Genomic DNA, 17,662 nt, shown 5'->3' with positions numbered 1-17,662 from the left:
TTAAAACATGTTAAAAACAAACAGACATTAAGATGTTTACTTAAAACATGTTAAAAACAAACACAGATGTTAAGAAGTTTATTTAAAACATGTTAAAAACAAACACAGATGTTAAGAAGTTTATTTAAAACATGTTAAAAACAAACACAGATGTTAAGAAGTTTATTTAAAACATGTTAAAAACAAACACAGACGTTAAGATGTTTATTTAAAACATGTTAAAAACAAACACAGAGGTTAAGAAGTTTATTTAAAACATGTTAAAAACAAACACAGATGTTAAGATCATCTTAAACAAGCAGATATATAAACGTCAAAAGAGTGAATAGAAAACAACAAACACTGTATCTGTTAAAACTGTTAAAAACTGGACCGTTTTTATTTTTTTATTTTTTTCCAGCTTGTCAGCCGTGACGTGGGTTCAAGGTTCAACGCTCGCTCACACAACACCGACGTGCTTGGATGGACTTAAGGATAACAGAGTCCAGGATCAGTCAGTCGTGCCCTCGAGTCGAACAAGTGTGTGTCCTGTGCGGGACACACACACTTGTTCAACACACTTGTTCAACACACTTGTTCAACACACTTGTTCAACACACTAGTTCAGCACACTTGTGTAACACACTTGTTCAACACACTTGTTCAACACACTAGTTCAACACACTTGTGTAACACACTTGTTCAACACACTAGTTCAACACACTTGTGTAACACACTTGTGTAACACACTTGTTCAACACACTTGTTCAACACACTTGTTCAACACACTTGTGTAACACACTAGTTCAACACACTTGTGTAACACACTTGTTCAACACACTAGTTCAACACACTTGTGTAACACACTTGTGTAACACACTTGTTCAACACACTTGTTCAACACACTAGTTCAACACACTTGTGTAACACACTTGTTCAACACACTTGTTCAACACACTTGTTGTTCAACACACTTGTTCAACACACTTGTGTAACACACTTGTGTAACACACTTGTTCAACACACTAGTTCAACACACTTGTGTAACACACTTGTTCAACACACTTGTGTAACACACTTGTTCAACACACTAGTTCAGCACACTTGTGTAACACACTTGTTCAACACACTTGTGTAACACACTTGTGTAACACACTTGTTCAACACACTAGTTCAACACACTTGTTCAACACACTTGTGTAACACACTCGTTCAACACACTTGTTCAACACACTAGTTCAACACACTTGTGTAACACACTTGTGTAACACACTTGTTCAACACACTTGTTCAACACACTTGTGTAACACACTTGTTCAACACACTTGTTCAACACACTTGTTCAACACACTTGTTCAACACACTTGTGTAACACACTTGTGTAACACACTTGTTCAACACACTAGTTTGTTGATCTATTGCTGAACTCTTCAAGATGTTCGTCTAGTTTATAAAAAAAAGTATTTAGTGTCAGATTTTTAAGAAACGCTCAAACAAGATCAAAGGTAATGAATGAATGTAAGTAGAAAACTAATACTTTTTTACCGTTAGAATATAAACTGCAGCTTTTCACGACATTGCACCAGGAAGTTGCCGCAGAAATATTCAATATCATAAAACACATATATGCCGCCAAGGATTAACGGCTTGAGAAAAGGAATGTTGTGTCTCTTTAATTCCGTCCGAGGATTACTGCGGTGAATGAGGAGCATGTTTTCCCCTGAAAACTTGTTTCAGGGCTTCGCTAAAATAGAGCGTGTGGTGTTTCTTTATCTCCTCTCGAGTCTTTGTCACTTTCATTTCCTTCTCTCTGGAGGTCTGTGCTGCTCACACCGTGAATAACAGATGTCTCTGAATTATACACGGAGGTAAAACAAGGTTTTGGAAATGATTAACAAAGTTACGTCAGTGATGTTTGCGTGTGTGTAGCCATGGATATCTTTTGAAACATTCACATATAGTGTCAAGGGATACCACAAGCACATTTGTTTTTGGGCCTCCGGGTCACCTTGACCCAGAGAAAACACAAGGGATACCTCAAACATATTTGTTTTCGGGCCCCGGGTTACCTTGACCCAAAGACAACACAAGGGATACAACAAACATATTTGTTTTGGGGCCTCCAGGTCACCATAAGTAAGTAAGTAATATTTATTTATAAAGCGCTTTTCGAGACCAGGGTCACAAAGCGCTACCATGACCCCAAGGGAACACAAGGGATACCTTAAGCACATTTCTTTTCAGGCCCTGGGTCACCTTGACCCAGAGAAAACACAAGGGATACCACAAACACGTTTGTTTTCGGACATTTGGGTCACCTTGACCCTGAGAAAACACAAGGGATACCTAAAATATATTTATCTTCGGGTCTCCGGGTCACCCTGACCCAGAGAAAACACAAGGGATACCACAAGCACATTTGTTTTTGGGCCTCCGGGTCACCTTGACCCAGAGAAAACACAAGGGATACCTCAAACATATTTGTTTTCGGGCCCCGGGTTACCTTGACCCAAAGACAACACAAGGGATACAACAAACATATTTGTTTTGGGGCCTCCAGGTCACCATAAGTAAGTAAGTAATATTTATTTATAAAGCGCTTTTCGAGACCAGGGTCACAAAGCGCTACCATGACCCCAAGGGAACACAAGGGATACCTTAAGCACATTTCTTTTCAGGCCCTGGGTCACCTTAACCCAGAGAAAACACAAGGGATACCACACACACATTTGTTTTTTGGCCTCCGGGTCACCTTAGCCCTTAGACAACACAAGGGATACCTAAAATATATTTGTTTTCGGGCCTCCGGGTCACCTTGACCCAGAGAAAACACAAGGGATACCTCAAACATATTTGTTTTCGGGCCCCGGGTTACCTTGACCCAAAGACAACACAAGGGATACAACAAACATATTTGTTTTTGGGCCTCCAGGTCACCATAAGTAAGTAAGTAATATTTATTTATATAGCGCTTTTTGGGACTAGGGTCACAAAGCGCTACCATGACCCCAAGGGAACACAAGGGATACCTTAAGCACATTTCTTTTCAGGCCCTGGGTCACCTTGACCCAGAGAAAACACAAGGGATACCACACACACATTTGTTTTTTGGCCTCCGGGTCACCTTAGCCCTTAGACAACACAAGGGATACCTAAAATATATTTGTTTTCGGGCCTCCGGGTCACCTTGACCCAGAGAAAACACAAGGGATACCTCAAACATATTTGTTTTCGGGCCCCGGGTTACCTTGACCCAAAGACAACACAAGGGATACAACAAACATATTTGTTTTTGGGCCTCCAGGTCACCATAAGTAAGTAAGTAATATTTATTTATATAGCGCTTTTCGAGACCAGGGTCACAAAGCGCTACCATGACCCCAAGGGAACACAAGGGATACCTTAAGCACATTTCTTTTCAGGCCCTGGGTCACCTTGACCCAGAGAAAACACAAGGGATACCACACACACATTTGTTTTTTGGCCTCCGGGTCACCTTAGCCCTTAGACAACACAAGGGATACCTAAAATATATTTGTTTTCGGGCCTCCGGGTCACCTTGACCCAGAGAAAACACAAGGGATACCTCAAACATATTTGTTTTCGGGCCCCGGGTTACCTTGACCCAAAGACAACACAAGGGATACAACAAACATATTTGTTTTTGGGCCTCCAGGTCACCATAAGTAAGTAAGTAATATTTATTTATATAGCGCTTTTCGAGACCAGGGTCACAAAGCGCTACCATGACCCCAAGGGAACACAAGGGATACCTTAAGCACATTTCTTTTCAGGCCCTGGGTCACCTTGACCCAGAGAAAACACAAGGGATACCACACACACATTTGTTTTTTGGCCTCCGGGTCACCTTAGCCCTTAGACAACACAAGGGATACCTAAAATATATTTGTTTTCGGGCCTCCGGGTCACCTTGACCCAGAGAAAACACAAGGGATACCTCAAACATATTTGTTTTCGGGCCCCGGGTTACCTTGACCCAAAGACAACACAAGGGATACAACAAACATATTTGTTTTTGGGCCTCCAGGTCACCATAAGTAAGTAAGTAATATTTATTTATATATAGCGCTTTTCGAGACCAGGGTCACAAAGCGCTACCATGACCCCAAGGGAACACAAGGGATACCTTAAGCACATTTCTTTTCAGGCCCTGGGTCACCTTGACCCAGAGAAAACACAAGGGATACCACACACACATTTTTTTTTTGGCCTCCGGGTCACCTTAGCCCTTAGACAACACAAGGGATACCTAAAATATATTTGTTTTCGGGCCTCCGGGTCACCTTGACCCAGAGAAAACACAAGGGATACCTCAAACATATTTGTTTTCGGGCCCCGGGTTACCTTGACCCAAAGACAACACAAGGGATACAACAAACATATTTGTTTTTGGGCCTCCAGGTCACCATAAGTAAGTAAGTAATATTTATTTATATATAGCGCTTTTCGAGACCAGGGTCACAAAGCGCTACCATGACCCCAAGGGAACACAAGGGATACCTTAAGCACATTTCTTTTCAGGCCCTGGGTCACCTTGACCCAGAGAAAACACAAGGGATACCACACACACATTTTTTTTTTGGCCTCCGGGTCACCTTAGCCCTTAGACAACACAAGGGATACCTAAAATATATTTGTTTTCGGGCCTCCGGGTCACTTTGACCCTGAGACAAATTGGATTTGACAAGATCATAGTTTTTCGCACAGTTTGTATTTAATGTCGACTTATTTTATCAAAACCTTTTCGGATCATTTTAGTAAATAAAAGTGTTAAATAATTTGGGTCAAACTCTTTGGTGGCCACTACTGTTGTGTTTAAGTTGTGTTGTTGTCGTTAAAGTTCAGGGTCATGTGACCAGTGAAAACCAAACATCAGGGTCATGTGACCAGTGAAAACCAAACATCAGGGTCATGTGACCAGTGAAAAGTAAACATCAGGGTCATGTGACCAGTGAAAACCAAACATCAGGGTCATGTGACCAGTGAAAACCAAACATCAGGGTCATGTGACTAGTGAAAAGCAAACATCAGGGTCATGTGACCAGTGAAAACCAAACATCAGGGTCATGTGACCAGTGAAAACCAAACATCAGGGTCATGTGACCAGTGAAAACCAAACATCAGGGTCATGTGACCAGTGAAAACCAAACATCAGGGTCATGTGACCAGTGAAAACCAAACATCAGGGTCATGTGACCAGTGAAAACCAAACATCAGAGTCATGTGACCAGTGAAAACCAAACATCAGGGTCATGTGACCATTGAAAACCAAACATCAGGGTCATGTGACCAGTGAAAACCAAACATCAGAGTCATGTGACCAGTGAAAACCAAACATCAGGGTCATGTGACCAGTGAAAACCAAACATCAGGGTCATGTGACCAGTGAAAACCAAACATCAGGGTCATGTGACCAGTGAAAACCAAACATCAGGGTCATGTGACCAGTGAAAACCAAACATCAGGGTCATGTGACCAGTGAAAACCAAACATCAGGGTCATGTGACCAGTGAAAACCAAACATCAGGGTCATGTGACCAGTGAAAACCAAACATCAGGGTCATGTGACCAGTGAAAAGTAAACATCAGGGTCATGTGACCAGTGAAAACCAAACATCAGGGTCATGTGACCAGTGAAAACCAAACATCAGGGTCATGTGACCAGTGAAAACCAAACATCAGGGTCATGTGACCAGTGAAAACCAAACATCAGGGTCATGTGACCAGTGAAAACCAAACATCAGGGTCATGTGACCAGTGAAAACCAAACATCAGGGTCATGTGACCAGTGAAAACCAAACATCAGGGTCATGTGACCAGTGAAAACCAAACATCAGGGTCATGTGACCAGTGAAAACCAAACATCAGGGTCATGTGACCAGTGAAAACCAAACATCAGGGTCATGTGACCAGTGAAAACCAAACATCAGAGTCATGTGACCAGTGAAAACCAAACATCAGAGTCATGTGACCAGTGAAAACCAAACATCAGAGTCATGTGACCAGTGAAAAGTGTTTTTCTCCTGATTATTCAAAGACTCGTGGCTTGAGGCTGTTTTCATTCTATTCTGACGGAGCTCTTGGGCAAGACTTTCTGTTGACTTGTCCTTCAACACGACCTCGCCGATGGACTCCAGCTTCAAGTTATTCTGGATCGAGGACAGAAGATGTTCCTCGTGGGCCTGAGATCTATGATCCAAACCCGAGGCCAAGAACAGACACAACGAGGGTTGCAGGTACGAGTCCCGTAGGTTCGGACACTGAGCGTCGATGGTACGTCGTTTAGAAACAAGACTCTCTGACGAGAATCGAACCCTCCGGAGGTCATGATACACAACCTAGTATCTCTAAAAGTACCTAAAGTAATAGGATTTCTAAATCAAACGATGTGTGTTCTGTGAAGAATCAATACACAACACTGTATTTTTAAATAAGGATTAGAAAGAAGTAGAAAATATACTTTTCCAAGTACTTTAAAATGTATTCTCAGTTTGTAGAAAGTTTCCATAAATACCTACAAAGATCCTTAAAAATACTTAATACAGAAGCGTCTATAACATACATCTTTCTTGTACTAGCACTATAGTATTATATACATATAATAGGCAGCTATGAACATAAATACATACTATATGTAAAAACAAACATACTACATTATGATTTTTTTACCCATATATATATATAATATATAATTTAATTGCAATATAACCATCAACACTACTCTTTTTTTCTAGATTTATATACTTAATTTTACAAATACTATCATTTTGTACTTTTTTATTGACGTCCTAAGACAAATATTTTCCTACTTTGAGTGAAAACACATATTTAAGTCTGTCTTCAATAGATGTGTGACTCTATTGTATCATCAGTGTGTGTGTTGTTGTGATGTGTGACTCTATTGTATCATCAGTGTGTGTGTTGTTGTGATGTGTGACTCTATTGTATCATCAGTGTGTGTGTTGTTGTGATGTGTGACTCTATTGTATCATCAGTGTGTGTGTTGTTGTGATGTGTGACTCTATTGTATCATCAGTGTGTGTGTTGTTGTGATGTGTGACTCTATTGTATCATCAGTGTGTGTGTTGTTGTGATGTGTGACTCTATTGTATCATCAGTGTGTGTGTGTTGTGATGTGTGACTCTATTGTATCATCAGTGTGTGTGTTGTTGTGATGTGTGACTCTATTGTATCATCAGTGTGTGTGTTGTTGTGATGTGTGACTCTATTGTATCATCAATGTGTGTGTGTTGTTGTGATGTGTGACTCTATTGTATCATCAGTGTGTGTGTTGTTGTGATGTGTGACTCTATTGTATCATCAGTGTGTGTGTGTTGTTGTGATGTGTGACTCTATTGTATCATCAGTGTGTGTGTTGTTGTGATGTGTGACTCTATTGTATCAGCAGTGTGTGTGTTGTTGTGATGTGTGACTCTATTGTATCATCAGTGTGTGTGTTGTTGTGATGTGTGACTCTATTGTATCATCAGTGTGTGTGTGTTGTGATGTGTGACTCTATTGTATCATCAGTGTGTGTGTTGTTGTGATGTGTGACTCTATTGTATCATCAGTGTGTGTGTTGTTGTGATGTGTGACTCTATTGTATCATCAGTGTGTGTGTTGTTGTGATGTGTGACTCTATTGTATCATCAGTGTGTGTGTGTTGTTGTGATGTGTGACTCTATTGTATCATCAGTGTGTGTGTGTCGTTGTGATGTGTGACTCTATTGTATCATCAGTGTGTGTATTGTTGTGATGTGTGACTCTATTGTATCATCAGTGTGTGTGTGTTGTTGTGATGTGTGACTCTATTGTATCATCAGTGTGTGTGTTGTTTTGATGTGTGACTCTATTGTATCATCAGTGTGTGTGTTGTTGTGATGTGTGACTCTATTGTATCATCAGTGTGTGTGTTGTTGTGATGTGTGACTCTATTGTATCATCAGTGTGTGTGTTGTTGTGATGTGTGACTCTATTGTATCATCAGTGTGTGTGTTGTTGTGATGTGTGACTCTATTGTATCATCAGTGTGTGTGTTGTTGTGATGTGTGACTCTATTGTATTATCAGTGTGTGTGTTGTTGTGATGTGTGACTCTATTGTATCATCAGTGTGTGTGTGTTGTTGTGATGTGTGACTCTATTGTATCATCAGTGTGTGTATTGGTGTGATGTGTGACTCTATTTTATCATCAGTGTAGCTACAATAGCTACAATAGCTACAATAGCAACAATAGCTACAATAGCAACAATAGCAACAATAGCTACAATAGCTACAATAGCTACAATAGCAACAATAGCTACAATAGCTACAATAGCTACAAAAGCTACAATAGCAACAATAGCTACAATAGCTACAATAGCTACAATATCTTCAATAGCAACAATAGCTACAATAGCTACAATAGCTACAATATCTTCAATAGCAACAATAGCTACAATAGCAACAATAGATACAATAGCTACAATAGCTACAATATCTTCAATAGCAACGATAGCTACAATAGCAACGATAGCTACAATAGCTACAATAGCTACAATAGCTACAATATCTTCAATAGCAACAATATCTTCAATATCTTCAATAGCTACAATAGCTACAATAGCTACAATAGCAACAATAGCTACAATAGCTTCAATATCTTCAATAGCTACAATAGCTACAATAGCAACAATAGCAACAATATCTTCAATATCTTCAATAGCTACAATAGCTACAATAGCTACAATAGCTACAACAGTAACGTCAACATCACAACAGACCTGGACGTCAGCTCACCTGTGATGATGTTGTCCAGCAGTGTGGTGGGCATGCAGAAGATCCCCACCAGGAGGTCACTGATGGCCAGGTTGAGGATGAAGAGGTTGGTGACCGTCCTCATGTTCTTGCTCCTCAACACGATGAAACACACCACGCCGTTCCCCACCATGCACACCAGGAAGATCAGCAGGTAGGACACGATGAAGATGGCGGCCGTGGACGGCTGGTGCAGGTAGAATCCCACGTAGGTGACGTTGCTCCTGGATACCGTCGACTCCCCGGAGGAGTTGAAATAAGTCCAGCGGTCATAGGGTTGAGTGTAGTTTTCCAGTCCTTCGCTCATTTTAAACCTGGGAGAGAAGGGAGGTCACTGTGAGTCATGAATCTTTTGTTGTAAACAAAACACAGGAATTGTCCCGGAGATAAAAAGAAGATTCATTCAATAAAATGGGATTTTAAGCATCGTTTAATGTCGGCAGAACATCCTTCAGAACTTGCAAAAAAGTGTTAAATTCAAAAAATACATCATGAACGAGAGGAAGATCCGTCTGGTTGTTCTTAAAGTTTATGTTTCATTCATCTTTAGTAAACTTGAGCAAAATGTCTTAAAGTGATTCTATGTGATTTGAGGTGGAGCGACACCAGTGGACTAAAGTGGTAGTGTTTAGACGGGAGACTACATTTCCCATGAGCACTTGCTAAACGTGGCAAATGTTTCCATGTCCCGGTTTGTATCAGTTGAAGTATTTCCAGACTTGATGAATGAAGGATGAAACTGATGAGGTCATGAATCATTGTAATGAAATATGATATAAATAACATAACTTTAACTTTGTTTTTGTTTGTAAATAACATAACTTTAACTTTGTTTTTGTTTGTAAATAATATAACTTTAACTTTGTTTTTGTTTGTAAAAAACATAACTTTAACTTTGTTTTTGATTGTAAAAAACATAACTTTAACTTTGTTTTTGTTTGTAAATAACATAACTTTAACTTTGTTTTTGTTTGTTAATAACATAACTTTAACTTTGTTTTTGTTTGTTAATAACATAACTTTAACTTTGTTGTTGTTTGTTAATAACATAACTTTAACTTTGTTGTTGTTTGTTAATAACATAACTTTAACTTTGTTTTTGTTTGTAAAAAACATAACTTTAACTTTGTTTTTGTTTGTAAATAACATAACTTTAACTTTGTTTTTGTTTGTTAATAACATAACTTTAACTTTGTTTTTGTTTGTAAATAACATAACTTTAACTTTGTTTTTGTTTGTAAAGAACATAACTTTAACTTTGTTTTTGTTTGTAAATAACATAACTTTAACTTTGTTTTTGTTTGTAAATAACATAACTTTAACTTTGTTTTTGTTTGTAAATAACATAACTTTAACTTTGTTTTTGTTTGTAAATAACATAACTTTAACTTTGTTTTTGATTGTAAATAACATAACTTTAACTTTGTTTTTGTTTGTAAATAACATAACTTTAACTTTGTTTTTGATTGTAAATAACATAACTTTAACTTTGTTTTTGTTTGTAAATAACATAACTTTAACTTTGTTTTTGTTTGTTAATAACATAACTTTAACTTTGTTTTTGTTTGTAAATAACATAACTTTAACTTTGTTTTTGTTTGTTAATAACATAACTTTAACTTTGTTTTTGATTGTAAATAACATAACTTTAACTTTGTTTTTGTTTGTTAATAACATAACTTTAACTTTGTTTTTGTTTGTAAATAACATAACTTTAACTTTGTTTTTGTTTGTTAATAACGTAACTTTAACTTTGTTTTTGTTTGTAAATAACATAACTTTAACTTTGTTTTTGTTTGTAAATAACATAACTTTAACTTTGTTTTTGTTTGTTAATAACATAACTTTAACTTTGTTTTTGTTTGTTAATAACATAACTTTAACTTTGTTTTTGTTTGTTAATAACATAACTTTAACTTTGTTTTTGTTTGTAAATAACATAACTTTAACTTTGTTTTTGTTTGTAAATAACATAACTTTAACTTTGTTTTTGTTTGTTAATAACGTAACTTTAACTTTGTTTTTGTTTGTAAATAACATAACTTTAACTTTGTTTTTGATTGTAAATAACATAACTTTAACTTTGTTTTTGTTTGTAAATAACATAACTTTAACTTTGTTTTTGTTTGTTAATAACATAACTTTAACTTTGTTTTTGTTTGTTAATAACATAACTTTGACTTTGTTTTTGTTTGTAAAAAACATAACTTTAACTTTGTTTTTGTTTGTAAATAACATAACTTTAACTTTGTTTTTGTTTGTTAATAACGTAACTTTAACTTTGTTTTTGTTTGTAAATAACATAACTTTAACTTTGATTTTGATTGTAAATAACATAACTTTAACTTTGTTTTTGTTTGTAAATAACATAACTTTAACTTTGTTTTTGTTTGTAAATAACATAACTTTAACTTTGTTTTTGTTTGTTAATAACATAACTTTAACTTTGTTTTTGATTGTAATTAACATAACTTTAACGTTGTTTTTGTTTGTAAATAAATAATCACAGAAAACACCTCAAGTCACGGTAAACGAGTCATACAACTAGTTTGAAGTTGATGTGTCATCACTAGTTGTTTTAGTACAAAAATATTCAGGTACACAAAACTACTCTTTCTGTGCGACTCCGTATCAAATGCCTCCGGACTGCTGGTTGGAAACCACTTAAATACTTTTTTAAAAGCTGAAAACGGCTGTAAATGTCACTTTTGTTAAGACACAAAAACGTTTCTAGTTCACTTGACTTTGTAAATATCCAAATCAGATTCAAAATTACTTTTATTCTCTGAGATCGAATGGTTGTACATTGTTTGTATTAAAAAACGTTTGAAATTTTAGACATACTTTAAATCACTGCCGTATCTTTATCGTGTCTATTATCCCGTTGCACGAATGTAAATGTCACAGTACAGATCGGAATCCAGTAGGATTTGGAATCGTACTAGTACAGATTGGAATTCCATGATTCAGTCTATTATCTAAAACATTTTGATGTAATCTAAATTTCTCCTATTAGAATTGGAGAATGTGCTGCTAGAATTCCCATTTGTACTTGGACAGACTGGAATTCCAATATTCAAAACCCAATACAGTAGTAGGATTCCAATAGCTCCTCATAGAGATTGGAATTCACAAGTAGAATCTGGAATCCTCCTAGAAACAGATTGGAATTCCAATAACCAGATCCCAGTGCAGTAGTAGAGATTCACTAGAGATTGGAATTCCAATCCGTACTATTAGGTTTCCAGATCCTACTGGATTCCAATCTGTATTGTGACATATACTGTACATGCAAATACTGCATATCTTGGAATGTGCAACAAAAGTTCATGGATACTTATTAAATAAAGTATCTTCATCTAAGAGCTTAAACGTTTGACTACACATTCACAATCAACATTCCACTCCAGACTGATTCACACTGTTTTCGAGACAAGCTCGGATCAGAATTAGATAAGACACCGGTTATTTAAAACATCTGTTTATCTGAAAATCACACCTTAAATCGTAGATCAAAGAACGAAGCAAGACACACCCGGGAAAGGGGGGCGAAAAGACAGAAGAGAAGAAAACCCTCGCCTGAGAACATTTGAATGATTAGATTACAAGAAAACAAATCAGGATGTCTCTCTACGGGGGATCGGGACAGGGAACTTGAAAGGACCATTTGGCCGGAAAGGACGACCCCCTGGGCAGGAAATTTGCCTTAAATATAGCGATGTTTCTACAGATCAGGCTTGTATTTTGTTTGACTTTAAGCAGCGAATAAACGACCCGTGACACACTTTGGATCGTTCATCTTTCTCCACGAAGCGAAGGATAAGACCCGGGGCGGACGTGACGTTGTGTTGGAGCGACGGAAGCGACTCTGTGTTTTGATCGTTTTTACTCTGAATTCTTCTTTATCTGTTTGCATTATGTTCACACAGACTATAGAATAGGAATGAAATATAAAATAGAATAAAATACAATTTGACACAAAGAACATACAGACATGGAGCGAGAACCGATGAAAGTGGAAGTACATTCGATGGTGACATGTGGTCAAAGAGGTGGAGATTTCAAATTCCTTCTTGATTCTTCAACCTTACTCTTGACTGGGAGTCATAAAAAAACAGTTCTTAAAAGTGTCAGTTTGAATAAGATGTCACGTAAAAGAAGACGAGGTTCAGCCTCGGAAGAGTGAACGTGGAATTGAAGGGCCAACGATCACTCAACGTTCAGAGCACGTCTGAATTATTTCTCTGCTTCTGATGAAAGAGTTTCGTTTCTCAGACGACTTGTTTTCGAGGTTTATTTTAGACTTTCGTCCTTCTGTTCCTTTGATTGACAGCTCGGTCACCGCCACTATCTCCACCATCCTCCCTCTTCACACCTTCGCCGGTATCTTCATCTCCAACATTCGTCCCAACCATCTGCCCCCCCCCCCCCCCCCGCGAGTCTGATTCATCTTTTCTCGTCCTTTCCTGTCGACGTCTTTATCTTCCTTCCATCGTCTTGTGATCTGCGAGCTCAGTCGTCATGTTCAAAACTATTCCATTTGAATTCACACGTCTTCATCGTTTATCTTCACACAGCATAGAACATAAATCACGGGGGCCCCTGAATTCAAATTCATTCGCCAATTAAAAATTCCGTTAACCCTGACAATGGAATATGTTCACGTTCTACTGTTGAAAACACGATTCTTCACGTACGGATTTCAAAGTTTCAACTTGAAAAAAACCCTTCACTCCGTGTTCAGCCAGTGTTACAGGGTGAACAAGCTTGTGTTGCTTTTCAAATATTTAGGAAAGAAAAGAGTGTCACGTGTCGTATGCTTCCAACCATTGGCCAGTTGTTTTATCGCGTAAAAAAAAAAAAGTCATTAACCTATTCTTTGGACCATGAGGCACATTCCATTGGTGCAATGAGACGGGTGTTGTGAGCAGACAAATGTTGAGTGCGCAGCAGAGAAGTTGAGCGCATGTATGACGGCTAGAGCGCACGTATATGACTGGTTGAGAGCGCAGAGTAAGTTTAAAGGGCACATCATTTCCCAGCGTGATTTTGAGTGTACAACAACCAAGACACACTCGATCAAAAGGGTGGCAGTAATCTTACTCCAAAGCCGTCCGCCATGACATGACGTGGGTCGTTAATCCCACCACCGACGCCCACGGCGTGTCGGCTCAGAATCATGAAAGTGTTTGTAAACAAGTTACCCACCAGGTAATGTTTATATATAAGGAGCTCCGGATTATAAGGCGCACTGTCGTTTTTTGAGAAATTTAAAGGCTTCTTAGTGAACCTTATAGTGAGGAAAATACATACCCTCGAATATTGAGGAAATGTAAGGATTTGAAGTGTCCCTCATGGTCTGACAAATACGGTAGTTCATCAGTGAGTGTGTGCTGCCCACTTTAAAGAATGTTAAATCTAATGATTGGTGCTAAACAATGACAAAACAGATGAACTGTGTCCCAAATCACGCACTTCTGCACTTGCACTTTTTGAGTGCACAAGTGTGTCCAAATTGTGCGAAAATCTAGTGTGCTCTGCGTACTCAAACGGTCAGAAAGTTGAGTGTGGATCGATGGACACTTTCCACCCTCAACGTCCTCCATCTTAGTGACGTAGTTGAAGCTAAACTGAAGCTACAACACTTCGGAGCAGATACCGACGTAAATGTCTCAAGAAAACATGATATCACCATCATATTACCACAAATGAACAATAATAACACAATGAAACACAACTTAATTACTTGTTACGACGTAGAAAAGCGCCGTCAAGTGATAGTGTTTCAACGACTGGTTACAAAAGTAGTAGAAGAAGAAGCTGACGAGTCATTTCCTGTAAGTGTGTAGCAGCAGAGTTTGATTTGAGACAGTACTACACTGTAAGTGTGTAGCAGCAGAGTTTGATTTGAGACAGTACTACACTGTAAGTGTGTAGCAGCAGAGTTTGATTTGAGACAGTACTACACTGTAAGTGTGTAGCAGCAGAGTTTGATTTGAGACAGTACTACACTGTAAGTGTGTAGTAGTTTGATTTGAGACAGTACTACACTGTAAGTGTGTAGCAGCAGAGTTTGATTTGAGACAGTACTACACTATAAGTGTGTAGCAGCAGAGTTTGATTTGAGACAGTACTACACTGTAAGTGTGTAGCAGCAGAGTTTGATTTGAGACAGAACTACACTGTAAGTGTGTAGCAGCAGAGTTTGATTTGAGACAGTACTACACTGTAAGTGTGTAGCAACAGAGTTTGATTTGAGACAGTACTACACTGTAAGTGTGTAGCAGCAGAGTTTGATTTGAGACAGTACTACACTGTAAGTGTGTAGCAGCAGAGTTTGATTTGAGACTTTGGTCTGCTTGGTCTGGTTTCAAGTACAATCGCGTCTTAAGGTCAGGGTCGTCATAGCTTGAATGGTAGAGTGCTTTCTTGCGGTCTGAGAGGTTGCGGGTTTGCTCTACCCTGATCGCAGATCTGGCGCACTGCAATGCAGCCTACTCCCATCACTATGTGATCGTGTGCGTGAATGGTGGAAAGCGTGACTGTCAAAGCGCTCTGTGACCCTGGCCTAGAAAGGCGCTATACAAATAGACATAATAATGATTATAACGTGTACTGTAAACCAGTGCACTCTGAAAAGTGCGCGATTTGGGACGCAGCCAAAGACAGAAGCAAGATGGCCGACAGAAGAGAAAACCTAAACCGTGGAAACCAAGGCCTTAAAAAACCAAAACACAGAAGTAAGTTGTGGACAGAGTTTGGTTATAACGCTCCGAGCTGTGGACTGGGGCGTGACAGGGCTGAGTGGAAAATGTGTGGACTTTGTCATGGCTGTGCCAGCAGGGCTCCTCTGGCACTCAGATTGCCTCTCAGCTGCTGGAACCATACACTCTTAGAAGCCATTACTGCGACTGTGAGTGCTTTTCTGCCCTTCGTCTGCAATCCATGACTGAATGTTTACTGGAACTCCATCGCTCTGACTGCAGGGATCTCAATCGTTTTTGGAATTTTAGGTGAGTGAAAACACACTCAAAAACACACTCTGTAGGAGCATTTTCAGTGATTGCCTCAAACATTTTTTATTTTTGGTAACTGATGGGTTTTTGACTTTGTCCGACGACAGAGTCTGGTCTTGAGTGGTTTTCATTACAGGTGCGATGGATTTAAAAGAAGCCGGTTCTGAACGTGTCCTTGTGTACTTATTAACTGTACTTACACTCCTTGTGTACTTACTAACTGTACTTACACTCCTTGTGTACTTACTAACTATACTTGCACTCCTTGTGTACTTACCAACTGTACTTACACTCCTTGTGTACTTACTAACTGTACTTACACTCCTTGTGTACTAACTAACTGTACTTATACTCCTTGTGTACTTACTAACTATACTTACACTCCTTGTGTACTCACCAACTGTACTTACACTCCTTGGGTACTTACTAACTGTACTTACACTCCTTGTGTACTTACTAACTGTACTTACACTCCTTGTGTACTTACTAACTATACTTACACTCCTTGTGTACTTACTTACTGTACTTACACTCCTTGTGTACTTACTAACTGTACTTACACTCCTTGTGTACTTACTAACTGTACTTACACTCCTTGGGTACTTACTAACTGTACTTACACTCCTTGTGTACTTACTAACTATACTTACACTCCTTGTGTACTTACTTACTGTACTTACACTCCTTGTGTATTTACTAACTGTACTTACACTCCTTGTGTACTTACTAACTATACTTATACTCCTTTTGTACTTACTAACTATACTTACACTCCTTGTGTACTTACTAACTGTACTTACACTGCTACGTATCGTTGTATCTTGCTTGATGCTCGAGTTCTATTTATTATTTCCAACATCACAACAACACAAACACAAATACACACTGATGATACAATAGAGTCCAACATCACAACAACACTTCACAAAAATACACACTGATGAGTACAATAGAGTCCAACATCACAACAACACACACACACTAGAATAAACACTGATGAGTGAAATAGAGTCAAACATCACAACAACACACACAAATACACACTGATGAGTACAATAGAGTCCAACATCACAACAACACACACGCACAAATACACACTGATGAGTACAATAGAGTCCAACATCACAACAACACACACAAAAGAAGTGACTTAATTACCTCATAATTAGATGAAGAAGTGACTTAAATACTTCATAATTACATGAAGAAGTGACTTAAATACTTCATAATCACATACAGAAGTGACTTAAATACTTCATAATTACATGAAGAAGTGACTTAAATGGCTCATAATTACACGAAGAAGTGACTTAAATACATCAAATACATGACGAAGTGACTAAAATACGTCATAATTACACGAAGAACTGACTTAAATACTTCATAATTACACGAAGAAGTGACTTAAATACATGACGAAGTGACTAAAATACGTCATAATTACACGAAGAAGTGACTTTAATACTTATAATTACATGAAGAAGTGACTAAAATACATCAAATACATGAAGAAGTGACTAAAATACGTCATAATTACACGAAGAAGTGACTTAAATACATCAAATACATGAAGAAGTGACTAAAATACGTCATAATTACACGTAGAAGTGACTTTAATACTTATAATTACATGAAGAAGTGACTAAGTACATCAAATACATGAAGAAGTGACTAAAATACGTCATAATTACACGAAGAAGTGACTTAAATACATAAAATACATGAAGAAGTGACTAAAATACGTCATAATTACATGAAGAAGTGACTTAAATACATCAAATACATGAAGAAGTGACTTAAATGGCTCATAATTACACGAAGAAGTGACTTAAATACTTCACAATTACAATC

The 17,662-nt window shown here is 38.0% G+C and overlaps 1 protein-coding gene across 1 annotated transcript in view; it reads right to left on the bottom strand.

The window, feature by feature from the left end:
- Positions 1–17,662, bottom strand: part of npffr2a (neuropeptide FF receptor 2a) — a 79,165-nt gene that overhangs the window by 33,966 nt on the left and 27,537 nt on the right. The window contains exon 2 of the mRNA XM_087812879.1: positions 8,778–9,109. Within this exon, the coding sequence (XP_087669005.1) occupies positions 8,778–9,102 (325 nt within the window). The 5' untranslated portion in view covers positions 9,103–9,109. The remainder of the gene's footprint in view (positions 1–8,777; positions 9,110–17,662) is intronic.

This window comes from Callionymus lyra, chromosome 1, assembly GCF_982586985.1.
Source record: "Callionymus lyra chromosome 1, fCalLyr1.hap1.1, whole genome shotgun sequence".
Lineage (NCBI taxonomy): Eukaryota > Metazoa > Chordata > Actinopteri > Syngnathiformes > Callionymidae > Callionymus > Callionymus lyra.
Note: the sequence above shows the minus strand (reverse complement) of the source record. Positions and strands in the feature narration are given on the sequence as shown.